The sequence below is a fragment of the Aotus nancymaae genome, unplaced genomic scaffold (assembly GCF_030222135.1).
Source record: "Aotus nancymaae isolate 86718 unplaced genomic scaffold, 86718_ANA_hifiasm-v0.15.2.pri h1tg000011l, whole genome shotgun sequence".
Lineage (NCBI taxonomy): Eukaryota > Metazoa > Chordata > Mammalia > Primates > Aotidae > Aotus > Aotus nancymaae.
In genome coordinates, this window is record NW_026988422.1 from 74920183 (window position 1) to 74940327 (window position 20145).

The 20145-nt window shown below is 40.8% G+C and overlaps 1 protein-coding gene across 2 annotated transcripts in view; it reads right to left on the bottom strand.

Moving 5' to 3' along the window:
• Positions 1–1633: 1633 nt before the first annotated feature.
• CATSPERB (cation channel sperm associated auxiliary subunit beta) overlaps positions 1634–20145 on the bottom strand; it is a 191023-nt gene continuing 172511 nt past the window's right edge. Inside the window, exons 24-28 of one of the 2 annotated variants that reach the window (XM_064375157.1) lie at positions 15748–15858; positions 13645–13780; positions 12034–12134; positions 11354–11428; positions 1634–2147 (exon numbers count right to left, since the gene is read on the bottom strand). In XM_064375157.1, the coding sequence (XP_064231227.1) occupies positions 2004–2147; positions 11354–11428; positions 12034–12134; positions 13645–13780; positions 15748–15858 (567 nt within the window). In that variant the 3' untranslated portion in view covers positions 1634–2003. Of the gene's footprint in view, positions 2148–2923; positions 3127–11353; positions 11429–12033; positions 12135–13644; positions 13781–15747; positions 15859–20145 lie in introns of those variants that run through there. The other variant, XM_064375158.1, reaches the window with a different exon arrangement.

Sequence of the window (20145 nt, forward strand, 5' to 3'; positions counted from 1 at the left end):
ACAATCTAAAAACAGCAGCAGGGGCAGCAGCATCAATTACAGCCAACATTTGTCACACTCACTGTAAACAGGTCCTGTTCCAAACATTTTACATTCATTCACTTGATCCTCCTGAAAGCCCTGTTAGTGATAGGGACAGGAGGCAGAGAAATTCTAGACAGAAAAGGGCAGGGTCCCTGGAGAAGCCCCACTCTTAAGCCTGGAACTGTGGCCCAAAGTGAAAACATGCATTCCTGTTTTCCTGCCCAAATGTTGCCCTTTCCAAAACCACACATAGCCTGCCCCACCCCCCATCCTGTACCCACAAAAACCCCTGACCCGACTGGCAGAGAGCAGAGGAGGGGAGAAAAAGAGAAACAGCTGGAAGTCAGAGACTGTGGTTTGATGTCGGAGAGAAGTAGCTTGGCTTCAGAGGGATGGTTTGCCGGTGTTGCTTCAGAGAAGAGTCCAGCCAGGGATGACCAGACTTTGGGGGAAGATCACCTTCCTGCTCCAACTCCCCTCCAACTCCCCTTCCTGCCGAGAGCCACTTCCATCAGCAATAAAATCCTCCTCATTCACCACCCTTCAATCTGTTCATGCAACCTAATTTTTCCTGGATGCCGAACAAAAGCTTGGATACCACAGGTGTGGACACTAAAGGCTGTCACACTGACCCTCTGCCCTTGCTGGCAAAGAGCAACTGCCTCCCACAAAAGGCAGAGGGCCTACTGAGCTGTTTAACACTTAAGCCATCCTCGGACAGCAGAGCTAAAAAAGCACTGTAACACGTGCCCTCTGGGAATTCGGGGGTCATGGATACTTCTCCCTAGATGCTGCCATGGGGCTCGTATGGAGTTTTGCTCCTGCTGGTGCCCAAAAGTGCTCACTCTGGCTCCTATAGCCACTCACCTGAGTGCTCCCTCTCCCATGAGGGGTTGAGAGCTGCAGGCTGAGTGAGCGATGCATTCCTGTCAGAGGTCTGTGAAGGGGTCAAGGAAAATTTCCTGTTTGATTACGTAGGTGTTAATATCTCTCCATTTTACAGGTGAAGCAACTCAGGCACAAATAAATTAATTTGCCCAGGGTTATGCATCTAGTATATGGCAAACCTAGGAGGTCTGGCTCTGGAGTCTGATTCTCTTACCCACCTGCTACACTGCCCTCTCTAAGGAATTTTAATAATAGATGGTATCAGATCTGGATTAGAAGCCTTCCTTTCCTTATGTTGTCAAAACAGTGTGCTCCCCTCCTGAGCTTTACCAGGGAGCGTAACACTCTGATCTCTGAATGTTATGGTCATCTTCTGACTACCTGGGGACAGGTACTTTGAAAGCACACAGAAACGCAGAGATACAGCTTTTGGAATTCTCCATGCTACATGTAGGTTTGTAAACCAATACTCTGCCCAGACACCCCATTCTTCTAGCACCCTTACGATGGGGTCACATTTCCCTCTGTAGGTACTATAATCTGGATTTGAAGTTGCCTCAAGAAACTTTAATGGCTTCTTCTTTAATTCCCATGAGGCTCTGAAAACACATCTGCTGACCCACTGCCTTCATTGCCTACCTCACCCTGGCATAACTGTACTCTACTCAAAGTCTATCTGGAAGGAGCAGAGCTCAGGGATTCTGACCTCACAGAACGGGCTCCAGGCACTAAGAGATGAACAACACAGAACACCTGTTCCATGTTGAGTTGGTTATCACTTTATACTTTCCTAAAAACCTCAAGGGAACTCTTCAATAGAAGGCTTAGCGTAAGACATTTTCTATGTATTCAAAATAAGAAAAGGGAATGGTGAATATATTGACAAGTAGCAATTTGAATTATAATGGCAATTCTGTAGGATTTTATGTAGCTTGTATATTTAACACTTAAGCATATTGTTCTAGGAATCGTCTGATAAAACTAGAAAATAAAGAGAAATTATGATGACCATGTGTTCACTCTCCAGACTTTCATCTATGAATCATCTCATTGAGGGTGATATTTGAAAACTTCTCTTGGTTTCTTCTAATTCATCTTTGCAATGCCTTCCACAGATGGATACCATTCAGTTGAAACATAAATGCTGTAAAAATTAATCCCCCTAACACTACCGCTGTTGCCACAGCAATAAGCGTGTGTCCTGGGAATGGCAGTGGTGCCTCATCAACATAAATCTGCAACAGAAAAAGCAAAGTCTTTAAGCTTTCTGAGTTTAGCAATACAAAACACTGAAAATTTTATGGTTCCCACAATTAATTGGCAAGCAAAACATTGCCAAGAGTCACAAAGACATTCAGCATCCACAAAGCTTGGAAACAGTCTCTTGACAATTGAACAAGTAACAGTTTGCCTACAATAAATACAGTCTAAGAAGTCCATATATTATCGTTTGCCTTTACCCTGTCTTTAATGGTGGAAGGAGGCAGATAAAACGCTTACACAGCAGAATATTCTCCATTCAGTCACAGAGGAATGGCAAAGAGCTCTGGGAACGGGGAGGAGGGAATACCTACCTGCCTAGGACAGTCAGGGAATGCGCTTTCTGAGTTGGATCTTGATGAATAAGTGGGTTCACAGAAGAGAAGGAGAAAAAGGAACATTCTTTTTTTGTTGTTTTGAGATGGAGTCTTGCTCTTGTCGCCCAGGCCAGAGTGCGATCTCGGCTCACTACAACCTCTGCCTCCCATGTTCAAGTGATTCTCCTGCCTCAGCCTCCTGAGTAGCTGGGATTACAGGTTCGTGTCACCACACCCGGCTGATTTTTGTACTTTTAGTAGAGACGGGGTTTCACCATGTTGGCCAGCCTGGTCTCGAACTCCTGACCTCAGATGATCTGCCTGCCTTGGCCTTCCAAAGTGCTGGGATTACAGGCCTGAGCCACTGCACCTGGCAGAAACTTTTTATGTGTTCAAAATGTTTCTTCTGCCTGAATAGCTAATTAACAGCAGCAAGTAAATTCCTGGGGGATTATTGACAAAGAAGGACAGTGATGTCTTTTTCTCTGCGATGTGAGGCAAGGGTGGAGTCACTGTACGTTAAATGTAGAAGTAGGGCATAAAGAGAGCAGGGGGTTCAAGCCCAGGCTTATGTTTCCTTTGTGAAGCAGGAAGCCAGATCGTCTTCTGGGGGAGAAGAACATGCTGATGACTGGATCTAGGACAGGAGGGAATGTGGGAAAGTGCAAAGGACAAGAAAAACGATGATGGCTGCTTTAAGGTCTAGCTCAAGTTAAAGGTAGCCCCATCTTCCCAGTGACCCAAGGAGGTATCTGTTTTCTTAGAAACAGTCCCTCCACACTATGAATTCTTTCTCGTTTTCTTGAATTCTTACTCGTTCAATTCTGCTACTGTGATTATTGCACCACTTTTCATAAATAGACTACCCTAGTAGCCTCCTTCCCAGGCCCCCAGTCTATGTTGACATCCTAACATTGTCAGATTTATCTTTGTATAAAACACCAGTCTTGCCGGGTGCAGTAGCTCACACCTGTAATCCCAGCACTTTGGGAGGCTGAGGCAGGCGGATCACGAGGTCAGGAGATCAAGACCATCCTGGCTAACATGGTGAAACCCTGTCTCTCCTAAAAATACAAAAAATTAGCTGGGCGTGGTGGTGCGTGCCTGTAGTCCCAGCTACTCGGGAGGCTGAGGCAGGAGAATCACTTGAACCTGGGAGGCAGAGTTGCAGTGAGCTTAGATCGTGCCGCTGCGCTCCAGCCTGGGTGACAGAGTGAGACTCCATCTCAAAAAATAACAACAACAATAACAAAAAACTCGTCTGTGTATAAAACAGCTTTATCCAAAAATGTTTTATAGCTTTTCATTGTTAACAGGCACGTTGACAGGAATGTTCTAAAGCTTTCATTCTGACATTCAAAGCCTTCCACAATTGGACCCTAACCTACCTGGCTTTCTTCTAAATAACCTTATATTCCAGCCAAATGAATTTCCACTATTCAAGACGCAAACTTTATGCTTTTGATCATGACAGGAGGCAGTCAAATGCCTAGGCAGATGGGGCAGGTCCCCGGTGAAACCTGGCCTTCAAGCTGAAGGCAGTCCTGGGTAAATCCACATACCAAATTCAGAACCTGTCTTCCTGTTTGGCGTGTGTTCCTCTGACGGATCCCACCCTTCACCTAGCTTACGTACACCTGCCGTTTCCTCACTGGTTTTCCACACTGCTGTGTCCACCGTTGAGTGATGCCTTTGCTTTAGCCCTTCTTCACATACTCACAGACCAGTCAGCAAGCTCTCCCTAGTCTGAGCCCATAAGGGCCCCAGACTCAGCCACACTGGCAAAGAAACCACCTGACTGCAGGGGTGGGGACCACCCCATGTCCCCTCTCTGCTGAGAGATGTTCCTCACTCAATAAAATCATTCTCTGCCCTCCTCATTCTTCAATTGTCAGTGTAACCTCATTATACTCGGACGCAGGATAAGAGCTCGGGAACCATCGAACATGGGTACAAGGTAATAAAGCACAGGTGGGACCAGTGGGCAGGGTGCCTCCAGCGCAGGCTCAGGGCTGAGCAAGGCCCAGGTGGAGGGTGTCACCAGCTATGGAGGTCCCCGGTTGGAAAAGTGGCCAAGAAAAATCCTGCATTACTTTCCTATACCTGCACCTGCTCTCTCCACCAGAATGGCTTCCTTATCCACTGTCATCTAATGAAATTCCAGTCACTCCACCAGATGATGTAAAAATTTCACTTGTTCATTTAAGCCATTTATTATATTTCTAAGATTAGAAACTTCTAGCACCTCTAGATTCTGTATTGTCCACCTAAATTGCTACCTCTAAAGTTCTGAAAAACACTTTTTCTTCAAATGCTTCCCTTCTAATCTTCTTCAACTATCTAAATATTCCATACCATGTCTAAAAAAGGTTAAACCTCAGAATTATGAGTCTGTTTTAGATACAAAATGTCTATTTACTCCTGAAATACTTCAATTTATATTTTTAAGCACAAAAATTCACTTACATAACCAAAGTGTAATTATCAAAGTCGAGAAATTAACACTGAGACAATACTATTACAAAATTACAGATCTTTTTTTTTCAATTATCCCCATAATGTATTTTGGGTGAAAGAAAATCCAAGATTATGGCTTGCATTTCATTGTTTCAGGATTCTCCTTTCTCCTCCCCTTCCTTTTCTTGACAGAGTGTCACTATGTTACCAGGCTGGAGTGCAGTGGTTATTTACTGGCATGTTCACACTGGACTGAGGCCTCAATCCCCTGGCCTTAGAGGATCCTCTCTCGGCCTCCTAAATAGCTGGGTTAGAGTCACGTATCACCAGGTCTGGCTATTTCAGGGTACTTTCTTTTTTTTTTTTTTCTGTTTTCTTTTTTGAGACCAAATCTCACTCTGTTGTCCAGGCTAGATGGAGTGCAGTGGTGCTATCTCGGCTCACTGCAATCTCCGCTTCCTGGGTTCAAGCAATTCTCTTGCCTCAGCTTCCTGAGTAGCTGAGATCACAGGTGCACACCACTACACCTGGCTAATTTTTGTATTTTCAGTAGAGATGGGGTTTCACCATGTTGGCCAGGCTGGTCTTGAACTCTTGACCTCAAGTGATCCACCCGAGTTGGCCTCCCAAAGTGCTGGGATTAGAGGTGTGAGACACCATGCCCAGCCTATTTCAGGGTACTTTCAAAAGCAGGTTTCAACAGTCCCAAGAACCTTTATACATTTTTTCTACATTTCCTTAGCAATTCTTTTCCTTTATTAATGGTGCAGTCACTGCCCTGTCTATCTTTCTTTTGTCCATTTTTGTTTTTTTCCTCCATTCCTGAAGCTTCAAGTTTCCTGCTGTTATCATTTTTCTTCTGCTTGAAGAACTTCTTTAAGAATTTTCAAAAGAGAAGTTCTCCTGACAATGGATTCTCTTAGTTTTCTTTCATTTGAGAAAGTCTTGATTTTTTTCTTTATTCCTGAAGGACAGTTTCAGTAGATAGAGAATTCTGGATTGACAATCCTTCTTCCCACCCAACCCTCACCCCCAACACTTTAAAGATGTATAACTTTCTTTTACCTCTATGGTTTCTGTTGAGAAATCAGCAGTCATTGAAACTGTACCCTTATATAGTGTTGTTTTTCTCTGACCACTTTCATTATTTTATCATCTAGATTTTTGGTAGTTTGATTACGATGTGTTGGCATGGTTTTCTCTATTTTTATCTTGTTTAGGGTTCATTAAGCTTCTTGAATATGTAAACTTATGTCTCCACCAAACTTGGGGCTTTTCAGTCTTCAGTCGTTATTTCTTTCCTTTCTTTTTCTTTTTATTTTTTTGAGACAGGGTCTCATTCTGTCACCCAGGCTGGAGTGCAGTGGCATGATCTCAGCTCACTGCAGCCTCGACCTCCCAGGTTTAAGCAACCCTCCCACCTTGGCTCCAGAGTAGCTGGAACTACAGATGTGTGCCTCCATGCCTGGCTAATTTTTTTGTATTTGTAGAGACAGGGCCTTGCTATGTTGCCTACTTGGTCTTAAACTCCTGAGCTCAAGCAATCCACCCACCTTGGCCTCCCAAAGTGCTGGGAATTTTTTCCCCTGTACCAATCTCTTCCTCCTCTCCTTCATGGACTCTGACGACATCAATGTTAGACCTTCTGAGACTGTCACACAGATCCCTGAGGTGGGATTTTTCTTTCTTTTTTTTTTTTTTTTGAGACAGAGTCTTGCACCGTTGGTCGGGCTGGAGTACAGTGGTGTGATCTTGGCTCACTGCAACCTCCACCTCCCAGGTTCAAGGGATTCTCCTGCCCCAGCCTCCTGAGTAGCTGGGATTACAGGCACCCACCAACACGCCCAGCTAACTTTTTTGTATTTTTAGTAGAGACGGAGTTTCACCATATTGGCCGGCTGGACTTGAACACCTGACTTCGTGATCCACCCACCTTGGCCTCCCAAAACGTTGGGATTACAGGCATGAGCTACAGTGCCTGGCTGGTGGGATCTTCTTCTTAAAATACTTTTTCTTCAGGTTGGCTTTCCACTCACTTACTTTAAAGTTCACTGATTTTTTTCCTGTTCCATTTCCATTCAGCAATTGAGTCCATTTGATAGTTTTAAAATTTCAAATATTGTAGTTTTTAGTTCTAAAATTTCCTCTTTGTTCTTTTTAAGTTGCTTCTAGCTCTCTGCTGATAATTTATCATTTTCTACTTATTTCAAAAGTGTTTACCTGTACCACATGGAGCATGGTTATAACAGCTAGTTTAGAATCTTTGATAATTTGCATTTGTAGTCCTTTGTTGATGTCTTTTCTCTTCAGAATTGATTATATTTTCTTGCTTCTCGATATGGTAAATAATATTGGATTGTATCCCGGACAATTTTGATGTTATGTTGTGAGACTCTGGTTCCTGTTTAAAAGGTATCTGGAAAATGTTGTTTATTTATTTGTTTGTTTTAGCAGTCAATCACACTGTCTGAGTTCAGGTCACAATTTATGCTTCACCTTCTGTGGGTGGTGGCTTCAATGTTGGTTCAGTTTTCCAAGCTGTTGTTATGCCATCTGTGACTTCCTGGTACCTGTGCCACTCAGGAGCTGCTCTGAAACTAGAGAGTGTTTACTTTGTAGTTTTATTTCAAAGCCTTTGCTATCTTCTTTAGGTGTGCCCTGCTCAGATGCAGCTTCTTCCTGGTGCTAGCTTATATAAAGAATCAGGACTCCCTTTCTCCAGCCCTCTTCTTATAGAGATTTTTCCCATACTTTCCCCTCTTAGAGGTCCTTTCCCTAGTCCTTTGGAAAGAAAGCTGAGCTTCTATGAGAAGTTTAGCCTTCTGTGCTATTGTGCTGTTCCCCATAACCAGGGTGGCTCTTGAGCCAAAGAGATGAGAAAAGAGAGAAAAAAATAACAGGGATTTTCCTTCACACTCCTTGTGTGACAGATGCTTCTTCTGCTAGCTCCAGTGGGTTGGATCTTTCTTTCAGGGTTTTAGAGGTTTGCACTGCTGCCATAGCCACCCACCACTGTAGTATACAAAGGCATTATTGGGGGCTGGCCTTAGAGCTGGGCCAGGATGGGGCGGGGGGCGGGCGGGGGAGAGAGAGCGCAAAGAGACAGAGAGACAGAGAGAATGTTAATGTAGCATCAGCATTTGATAATTAATGACTTGTTGATTTTTATCAAATCCTTATTCCTTCCCATGCCTCACAGGCAGCAGACGTCATTATATGAATAAGTGAAATGAGTTGTTGCTTTCATGGGATGATTTGGGAAAGACTGATCTGGTTTCCAGTTCCTTTGGATCTTGAAAGCCTTTGAAATATTTAAGACAACGATTACCATTCAAACAGCCAAAAGGAGGATAATCAGACGGAAACTAAACAGTTACAGAAATATGTTCTTTGGAGAAGTAGGTATGAGAGGAAGAGCATTAAAAGTCAGAAAACTGGCCGGGCACGGTGGCTTATGCCTGTAATCCCAGCACTTTGGGAGGCCGAGGCGGGTGGATCACGAGGTCAGGAGATAGAGACCATCCTGGCCAACAAGGTGAAACCCCGTCTCTACTAAAAAATACAAAAAAAAAAGTAGGCAGGCATGGGGCGCATGCCTGTAGTCTCAGCTACTCGGGAGGTTGAGGCAGGGGAATCACTTGAACCCAGGAGGTGGAGGTTGCAGTGAGTCAAGATTGCACCACTGCACTGCAGTCTGGTGACAGAGTGAGACTCTGTAAAAAAAAAAAAAAAAAGTCAGAAAACTGGGCTAAACATGGAAGGTAGAGAAAGTAGATAAAAACAAAGATAGCCTGACCTTAACTCTTAACTCTGGGTAAAACTCAAAAAAAAAAAGAGAAATTTAAAAAAAAAAAACAACAAAGATAGGCACGTATTATTATAGGTCTTATTAAAATTCTGCCGAGAGAGATACAAGATGGCTGACCACTAGCAGCTCGGGATAGTAGCTCCTAGTGAAAGTGCAGAGAACGAGAGGATGCCACACTTTCAGACAAATTTTTGTTGCTCATGGACCAGGAGATTCCCAGCGGAGGAGCCCCACAGGTCGCTAGCGCGACTCTTGTGGCCGGCGTGGCGGTTTTGCTGGCACCTCAGCGTGGCGGTTCTTGGTGCAGAGTGAGAGGGACTGGGTCCCCTTTTGGCCGATTCCTGGGCAGAAAAGCACCATCAATCTTAACACCGCTGTTTTGGCCAGCGCAGTGGATTGCTCAGATTTCAGCGCTGGGAATTAACAAGTTCGACGTCCACTCAGAAACCTAATTTGAAAGTCGGAAATCACAAAGACGACAGGTGGATAAATTTACAGTGATGGGAAGAAAGCAGCGTAAAAAGGCTGAGAATACCCAAAATCAGAATGCCTCTCCCTCTACAGGTGATCACAGTTCCTCATCAGCAACGGAACAAGCCCTGATGGAGAACGAGTGCGTTCCATTAACAGAAGTAGACTTCAGAAAGTGGATGATAAGAAACTTCTATGAATTAAAAGAACTTGTTCTAACCCAATGCAAAGAAACTAAGAACTTTGAAAAAAGGTTTGACGAAATGCTAATGAGAATAGACAATTTGGAGAGGAATATACATGAATTAATGAAGCTGAAAAACGCAACACGAGAACTTTGCAAAGAATGCACAAGTTTTAACAGTCGAATTGATCAAGCAGAAAAAAGGATATCAGAGTTCGAAGACCAACTTAATGAAATAAAACAAGAAGTCAAGATTAGAGAAAAAAGGATAAAAAAGAATGAGCAAAGTCTCCAAGAAATACGGGACTATGTGAAAAGACCTAATCTACGTTTGATAGGTGTACCTGAATGTGACGAAGAGAATGAATCCAAGTTGGAAAATACTCTTCAGGAGATTATTCAGGAAAACTTTCCCAACCTAGTAAGACAGGACAATATTCAACTCCAGGTAATACAGAGAACACCACAAAGATATTCCTCAAGAAGACCAACCCCAAGGCACATAATCGTCAGATTCACTAGGGTTGAAATGAAGGAGAAAATACTAAGAGCAGCTAGAGAGAAAGGTCAGGTTACCCACAAAGGGAAGCCTATCAGACTTACAGCAGATCTCTCAGCAGAAACCCTACAAGCCAGAAAAGAGTGGGGGCCAATATTCAACATCCTTAAAGAAAAGAACTTTCAACCCAGAATTTCATATCCAGGCAAATTGAGCTTCAAAAGTGAAGGAAAAATAAAATCTTTTGCAAACAAGCAAGTACTTAGAGATTTTACCATCACCAGGCCTGCTTTGCAGAAGCTTCTGAAAGAAGCACTACACATATAAACAACCAGTATGAGCCTTTCCAAAAATATATCCAGCTAGCATCAAATGACAGTATTAAACTCATATATATTATTAACTGGATAAAAAGCCAAAACCCATCGGTACGCTGTATCCAGACCCATCTCACATGCAACGATACACAAAGACTCAAAGGGACAGAGGAAGATTTACCAACCAAATGGAGAGCAAACATAAATAAATAAATAAAAAGCAGGAGTTGCAATTCTCACCTCTGATAAAATAAACCTTAAAGCAACAAAGATCAAAAGAGGCAAAGAAGGACATTACATAATGGTTAAAGGATCAATGCAACAAGAAGAGCTAATGATCCTATATATACACACACCCAATACAGGAGCACCCAGATACATAAGACAAGTTCTTAATGACTTATAAAGAGACTTAGCCTCCCATACAATAATAGTGGGAGACTGTAACATCACATTGTCAATATTAGACTGATCAACGAGATAGAAAATTAACAAGGACATCCAGGACTTGAATTCAGACCCGGAACAAGTAAACTTAATAAACATTTATAGAACTCTCCACTTCAAATACACAAAACATACATTCTTATCAGTACCATATCACACCTAATCCAAAAGTGACTACATAATTGCAAGTAAATCACTCCTCAATAATTGCATAGCATTTCATAGGTTTAAATGAAATATTGGTTGGCTGCTTGTTTGTTGTTTTCTTCCCTTATTCCTTCCTGTCTCCATTGTTAAGCACAATTATTGGCATAAAAGAGGTTTTCAATTCCCATTTTTAGACTGCATTCTAGCCTGGGCAATAAAGCAATATTCCCGTTCTCGCTCCCTCTTTCTCTTCCTTTTTCTTTCTCTTCTTCATTCTTTTTTTTTTCTCTCTCTCTTTCTTCCTTTTTCTTTAAAAAAAAAAAAATTCTGCCAGCATCCATCAGTCCTGGCACCTGTCATGCATTCTGGCTTCGTCACTACTGACTGTCACTGCCACCCTTGGGGATCCTGTCTCTAAGTCTTGTCCATTACACAAATTCTGTCAAGTTTTTCTTTTCAGTGTCTCTTGAATTGGTTTTGTCATGTCGTTTCCCCAACCATCACCCACTCTGATGCCGAGTGCATCCACTTTACCTGAAATTCTTCAACTAAGTCACAAAAGGTGACTCCTCTAATGACGGTCACTTTAAAGTGGAAGAGTTCAGAGCCCTGTGGAAAAAAGCACACCCAGTCGTTAGCAGCATCAACACGTACATTCCTTTCAGCATTAATAAAAATATACCGTAGGGCCACTGTCCCTATAGATGCTGCATGAAAAGATTCCCATCCCCTTCCTAAGGCTCTTGTACACATCATCAAAATAAAAAGATGGATTGAAGTGGAGGGAATCAATAGTTTGATAAGTACTTTGGGAAAATCCTCATATTTGTGGTTTCAATGTGTTACCTAATTCTGATTGGTTTTCACAATTATCTGTATTCTACCGACTTCATGTATTTTTATGAGCAGCTGGAACCGGAAGACAGATGCCCGTGCATGCCCAGGTGAACAATACTGAGCCCGTTTTTTCCCTCTCACTTTTGGAAACACCCTTTCTTCTCCACTTTGCTGGAGAATCTGTCTTGCCCATCTGCTCAAAACTTTGGAAATAACACCAAGGGAAATGGAAAAAAACACAACCCTCTTCATGTACTTTAAAGGTGTTATTCCCACCATTCCTGGTTACCTATACTTTAGAACTAAAACCAGTCTTAGCTTAGACACACACGTTTTATCTAAACTCAACACAGTGGAAACAACCATGCCATCATTACCTTTATGCTTAAGTTGAGACCCGAAGGATTATACACTGCATCACGAAGCATTGGTTCTAGTAAGTTTTTCATTCTTCTAATGTTTTCTGGCACAGTGTGCTCTAAAAATACATGAAACATATGATAAGCACACTTACTTTCTCATTTTGTATTAGATTGGTGCAAAAGTAATTGCTGTTTTTGCCATTACTTTCAATTTAGTACAACTATTTAATTTGCAATTAGTAATATAAAATTTGTTATGCACATTAAGATACAACGAAAGATTTCACTCCATAACATGACCAAGTTATCCCATACTTTTAGTTCTGCTTGACTTTGTAGATGATGTATTTAGGGGAGTTAGGCCCAATATCTCACATTGCCCTCAAGGGCATCCTCAAGAAGTTCAAGACTTCTGATCACCTTCATGCTGATCTTTTCCTCCCAGCCCCATGCTCAGGACCAGTCCCGACCTGCACATGCTTCATGTTTTTGGCAGTAAGGTCATCTCAGGACCTCCTTACGGTAGGTATACAATTTATAATAAGGTGGCAGTAAAGTTTTACAATAGGATCACTTAAATCTTTTCTAAAAGAAGATTTTCCTCTTTCTTGTCATCCTTTCTAAAACCAGATAGGTAGTGGTTTAGACACTGCGGTGGTATAAAGATACACAGAATCTAAAGGAAAAGAAAAAGCTGTGATTGTAATTTCCAGTTTCCATAGTGTAAATACTGTCACCCTGGCAATTTCAAGCTACCAATGGTTTAACAACCAGCTTGTAAAATATTTCAGTATTTAATAATCAGGACTCCAAATCTGGTAAGAACCGTTCCCAGCCCACCACAGAAAATGGGGATGTCAGTTAATGCAAATAGTTACTAGCTTTATTTTGCTGGATTTTTCATTTCAAAAATGCATATATGTTGGCCAGAGTAAGACTCACTGAATACCAAATGTCTGGATATTTAGTAACATATTAATGACAGACCAAAATTTCTGTTTAGTTAGTTCTTTCTATCTGCCTACCTGTCTATCTATGGCCTTTGAGTATTCATACGTGAACACAAAATGAGTAACAAGTTACATATTTGAGGTAAACTGAATAGAGGTAAACATCTTTTTAAAAATATTTCTGCATCTTTTCAATATTTTGCCATAGAACCTTGAAGAAATTTTACTCATATAATTAGAAGATAGATCCTAAAGATTATCTGGCCACACTTCTTACAACCTCCTTTGTAACACTGAATCGGCGGAGAAAGGAGATGCCAGACCAGCGTGCGGCACAAATTCAATCACTGTTGCTCTTAATCCACAAAACGGCTTTCAAATTGTTTGCAGTGTAAATTCTTCAAAAATGCTTTTACTATAGAATCTAGGTTGCTGGACATGATGATGAAATAAGTGGGAAACAATAGAAGTAAATAGCCAATTGATCCAATTGATCAATTGTCAATTACTTCTATTGATCAATTGGCAATTGTCAATATGCCAATTGATCCAAATCCATTTGCAAGAACGCCTGCCTCTCTTTTGTGTGAACGGGGCTTGAAAACCATTGATCTTTGTAAACCAGTCACAATATTACTTATAAGAGAAAATAATTACAAATGAAAGCAAACCCTACTCAGTTTCCAGTTTTGCCTCCTGTTCACTTCAGACACAGTAACCAGATATGGAGGTTCCAATGGGACACGTCCATCCTCGTTGATAATTTCCAAGGCAACTGGATATTGTGTAACTGGGAACTTAAAGCGAGGAACCTAAAATACAAATTCCAAGAATGAATATAAACTTGGAAAAGTCAATAGTCACTTCATTTCCTGGTTAAAAAAAAAAAAAAAAAGAAAGAACATAGGTTGCCAATAGTTTGGTTGTTCAATGAAATGTGCTTCTGAGGGGTTTCTGCCTTTTCAGTCATGAAAAGGTCTTAGAGCAGAATCAATGTGGACTCCAAAGGCAGTATATACATTGTGGTAACAGAACTTATCATATCTACAGGCCCTTTTCACAGGAATGACTATGATGCCACTCAAACTTTTTTTGGCTATAAATCATATCCTAGGAGGCCCTGCATAGGTCCCTCCCCCTCCTTTTTGCCACTCTTCCAACCAGTCACAGTCTTTCAGGCACAATCTGTAAACTTGGGCACTGGCGTCAGAGCTCAACTCCAGCCCCGGTGCATGTTAATAATGCAATCTTTGGCAAATTGCCTGACTTCTCTGTGGCTCAAATTAAATGACAAATCACAGAGATGCCTTAGAGTAGCATTTAGTAGATAGTAAGTGCTCACAAAACGTTATTTTAGTTCAGCAAAGGGGTATATAAAACAGCCCTCATAATTTACAGAATGCTGGCCAGACGCGATGGTTCACGCCTGTAATCCCAGCACTTTGGGAGGCCAAAGAGGGTGGATCACTTGAGGTCAGGAGTTCAAGACCAGTCTGGCCAACATGATGAAACCCCAACTCTACTAAAAATAAATAATTAGCCAGGCATAGTGGTGCCTGGAGTAGTGGGTGCCTGTAGTCCCAGCTACTCAAGAGGCTGAGGCAGGAGAATCACTTGAACTCAAGAGGCGGAAGTTGCAGTGAGCCGAGATCATGCCACTGCACTCCAGCCTGGGCGATAGAGCAAGACTCAGACTCAAAAAAAGTAAAAATAAAAATAAAATAATGATAATTTACAGAATGCTGACTCTATGCCAACATATTAGATATATAAAAAATACATATTTTATATATAGTCTCTACATATATTATCTATAGTTTAATATATGTACAGTCTAGGTAATAATGGTTTCTCTATATACAGTCTTACAAGGACATTGACATTGATCTGTTTGAAAATTATACCAACTGCATATTCCTTTTTTTCTTTTTTTTGAGACGGAGTCTCGCTGTATCACCCAGGCTGGAGTGCAGTGGTGCGATCTCAGCTCACTGCAACCTCCACCTCCCAGGTTCAAGCAATTCTTCTGACTCAGCCTCCTGAGTAGCTGGGACTACAGGCACACGTCACCATGCCTGGCTAATTTTTGTATTTTCAGTAGAGACAGGGTTTCACCATATTGGCCAGGCTGGTTTTGAACTCCTGACCTCAGTTGATCCACCCACCTTGGCCTCCCAAAGTGCTGGGATTACAGGCGTGAACCACTGCCCCCGGCCCCAACTGCATATTTGACTCTTCTAATGCAAACACCAACAGTAATTAGACATAACCTTTGAATGCTTTGATACTAACAGAATGAAATATTATTTGACACAGAAGCCTTCTCTTAACCAACATATTACACTGTTGTTCATTTGTCACTATTAGCAGGCTGAGCTTGATTACAATGAGTTTACTTTCTATATTCCAAGAACCTGATACTAGATACTCAGTTGTTTTAAATGAACCAATATTCACCATAACCTGTTATAGTGTTTTACAGATTACAAGTTGCTTTTGTATACATAGCGGTATGTGTGGGTGTGTTTATGTCTTTATATGAATGCTGTGGAATAGACAAAGTAGTGCAGGTATTACTGTTTTATTTTACAGATGAGGTTCATTAACTTGCAGGGTACATTTAAATCCAGATCTTTCTAGCTCGGTGTCATATTTAGCTCTGTATCATAATGAGACATTATTTCTATGTCTTAGTTTTCATGTTTAACCCAAAGGCATATTTCAAAATCTTGTTAATATGAAAACTATACTGTCTTCAGGTAATTAAAAATGATCTTACTTTTTCCTTGCAATCTGAGAAAGCAACAGCATGTGAAAACTTCTGATCCTCTGTGCAATTACACTCCTTCCGAGTGGAAACATTAGCACACTGTTTGAATTTACCAGTTTTCTGCAAATAGAAGTAACAGATGTTGACTTGTTTTTCTGTGTTGCAGGATTTCCGCAAAGTTATAAATGTTTAATAAATATTTGTTCCCTGAGTAAGTAAAATTCCTGAGAAGTTGAAAGGAGAATACAATTCATTAATAATAAAGTAAGAATAGAAGTACAGTATTTCTGAATTTTAATTGTCCCCTTGCTTGGTAATTTGAACCCAAGTATTACTCAGCCACTCGTCGGTTCACCTCGTGCAGCTGCGAGGTACCTAGAAAGCCTGTGTCATTCTGAATTCTGCATCCCAGGACTACCAAACTAACTGCTCTTGGCCCCTGCCATTGCAGGCATCTGCACGGAGACCTAAAAGGAGTGGCCTTGATAACGTGGGGCTGCATACTCTCCAAACCTACTATTTCATACTTGTCTTTCTTTATAGCATATATTGATATTTGAAATCTCCTCTATATCTGCCCATTTGTCATTCACTTACACTTGATCTCTCTTGCCAGACATTGGTTTATTTAAAATTATTATTATTATTATTATTTTTAGAGATAGTATCTTGCTCTGTTGCCCAGGCTGGAGTGCAAGGGTTCAATCATAGCTCACTGCAGTCTTGAACTCCTGGACTCAAGCAATCCTCCCATCTCATCCTCCCTAGCATTATAGTTGGACTACAGGCACACACCACCAGTTGGCTGATTAAAACAATTTTTTTTTTTTTTTGGTAGAGTCTATCTGACTATGTGATAGAAAAGAAAAACCCTTTTTCTGGGAAGAAAGTCAAGCCAGTTGCAGAAATTTGCAAGCAGCAAGGAGCCTACTGTAAAGCCTCAAGACCATGGGGAAAATGTCTCCAGACCAAGTCAGAGACCTTCACAGCAGACTCTCTCATCACAGGCCCAGAGGCCCAGGAGGAAAAAGTGGTTTTGTGGGCCACGCCCAGGGTTCCCGTGTTGTGTGCATCCTAGAGACTTGGTGCCCTGTGTTCTAGCTGCTCCAGCCATGACTGAAAGGGGCCAATGTACAGCTCAGGCTGTAGCTTCAGAGGGTGGAAGCCCCAAACCTTGGAAGCTTCCATGTGGTGCTGAGCCTGTGGGTGCAGAGGTTTGGGAACCTCTGCCTAGATTTCGGAAGGTGTATGGATATGCTTGGATGCCCAGGCAAAGGTTTTCTGCAGAGATGGGGCCCTCATGAAGAACCTCTGCTAGGGCAGTGAGGAAGGGAAATGTGGGGTCAGAGCCCCTACACAGAGTCCCTACTGGGGCACTGCCAAGTGCAGCTGTGAGAAGGGGGCCACCATCCTCCAGACCCCAGAATGGTAAATCCAGTGACAGCTTTGAATTAGACAAAACTTGTTCACTGTTTTTTTAAAGGATCATATTTTTTTTTTTTTTAGCAAGAATGTTTTCCTATAATATATATTTATTGGAAAACACCCAAATAATGAAATTTCTATTATTTAATATAACTTTATATTCTAAATTATGACCAGTTTGTCTATAAGTATTTATCCCATTACATTTATCTAATTGTTTTAATTATTTACCTAGATTATTTATGAAAACTGTGATAGTCATGATTTAAAGTTATGAAACTGCCATTGCAAAGTTATAACTGAGACAGTGAGAAAAGATTTGGCCTAACTGACTCCATACTGTTCTTAACCTCTGAGCTGTCCTTGTTCATTTCTGGGCATAGGATGAACTAACTTTGGGAGGAACTTAGTTTGTAGTTTAGCTTTGAAACAAAGATGATAACAGTCCTTTCCCACAACAAACCTCCTTATTGACTGTGGATCAGACTGCCTAAAGCCACAGGATTAAAAGTTATGGTAATTTTACTAAATTTAAGATGCATCTATTTTCATTAAATCTGTATCAACGTCTTATTTATTAAAAACTACACAAGCAAAGATCATTCTATTTTGGGCTGGGTTTATAGTTTGGTAACCCCTATGCCAAATTTTAACAACTTATAGTACTTGGCAGGGATAAATATGAAACTGCTTGATTTATAAATGCAAACAAAAATGTATGCTGGGCAATTCTTAAGACATTTCTAATATTACCTTACCAATAATTTTAAAGCTAGCTTATTTATTATAGATTTTACTTAAGTTACGTAAACTTGAAAAGCATTTGACTAGTCTTTTCTTTTTTAGTATCTCATTTAAATGCTTTTAAAGCGTTAGTATCTCATTTAAAGCCTTTTATTTTTGTAAGCCAATTCATTAGAGCTCTTTTATATATTTTTAGTACTGAAACATTCTGTACACAACACATAAATACAATACATATAAAAACGTATTAGGCATGCTGATAGAAGTATATTTTATAGGTTTATAAAATCCCTCCCCCACCTTTTTCCCTAACTTAGACTTTCAGATTCTTGTTAACCTGTTTCACAACCCTAGATAGTTGTCAGCTAAATAGCCTTAAATTTATACAGTAACGGAAACAACGCAGGTGAAAACCCAGTAGTAAAATTTACATCATAAAGTATAGAGAGAAAGTCTGGTGGTGCTAAAGGGAAACACTTTTATTTTTCTTTGAGCCAAATTAAACTACACTCTTTTCTTAAAAACCCAAGAGTAGCCTCTGTTGCAATAACTATTTTAGTTAAAAAAAAAAAATCAGGTGAAAACGGAATCAGTCAACTGAGAAGAAAAAGAAAAAGAACACTTTTGCTCAAAAAAAGGATAAGGTCTTAGAAGAGAAAAACAAACTAACAAAAAAACCCAACACATGAAGGCCTTTCAAATACAAACATGCACACATGTACACATAAACACACACATCTTGGATGTTAGCCTTTCAATTAAGCTGACTTTTAACCATTGAGCTCCTTTAAAAAAATTTGTTTAAAATCTTATTACCATATTTCAGCTAGGACAAAATGCTGTTAAACTAACAATGATCACACAAATTATACGATTTCTGTATAAAGCTGAAATTACATGATTTACACAGAAATTATACAATTTCTGTAGCAAGTATCAGAGAACTCTAAATGTAACCAGAAATTAATACCAGCTGTTGTTAAATGCCAACTTTAGTCATTTAAAAGGAAACTGCAAGACAGAATCCCAAACCAGTTTCTTCCCTAATGATGGGTCTCAGGCTGTAGACTACTCTCTACCATCCTAGAAGCAGGAAAAAAGCTTCATCTTCCCTGTTGGAAGCAAGCTCAAACTCCATAAAGGACTTACCTGCCCTCCATTGTCATGGAAGCAGGAAAAACTTGCCTTCCTGTTGGAAGCAAGTAAAACTCCAAAAAAAAAGAGGAGTTGTACAGCAAAATAAACTTTAGATCTTGACCAAATTTTGGGAGATCAGGGATTCTCTGGAGGGCGTGCTCTCAGACCTCAGCAAATTGTCCTATTGGTTTGAGCCATAAAGTTAGCTCATGTTGGTACCCAGCACTGATAGGAGATTTGTCAAAGGTCAGGGGCATCTCCAATCAGAATCCCTTAGTGGTTACCAAAGTGTGAATCTAGAAAATCTGAGACAGGTCTCAGTTAATTCAGAAAGTTTATATTCCCAAGGTTGAGGATGTGTCTGTGACACAGCCTCAGGAAGTCCCGATGACATGTGCCCAAGGTGGTCAGGGCACAGCTTGGTTTTATACATTAAGGGAGACATGAGACGTCGATCAATATCTGGAAGGGCAGGACAACTTGAAGCAAAAACAGGAAGACTCGAAGTGGGGAGGGAGCTTCCAGATCACAGATTGGTGACACACAAATGGTTACATTCTTTTGAGTTTCTGAGTAGCCTTTCCAAAGGAGGCAAATCAGATAGGCATCTATCTCAGTGAGCAAAGGAGTGACTTTGAATAGAAAGGGAGGCAGGCTTGCCCTAAGCAGTTCCCAGGTTGAGTTTTCCTTAGTGATTTTGGGGACCCAAGATATTTTCCTTTCATACCATTGAATGGATATAGCATATTTTGTTATCCATTCATCAGTTAATGCACATCTGATTCTTTCCGCTTTCTGGCTGTTATGCATAATGCTGCTATGAAGTTTTTGTTTGAACATATGTTTTCAATTCTTTTGGATATATCTAGGAGTGAAAGGGCTGGGTCATACAGTAATTCTAAGTTTAACTTTTTGAAGAAGCACCAAACTGATATCCATAACAGCTGCACCATTTTGCATTCCTGCCAGCAATGCATGAGAGTTCCAGTTTCTCCACATTCTCACCAACAATTATTTTCATTAGCAAAGCAATTATTATAGCTATCCTAATGACTGTGAAGGGATATCTCAAGCGATTTTGATTTGTATATCTCTAATGAC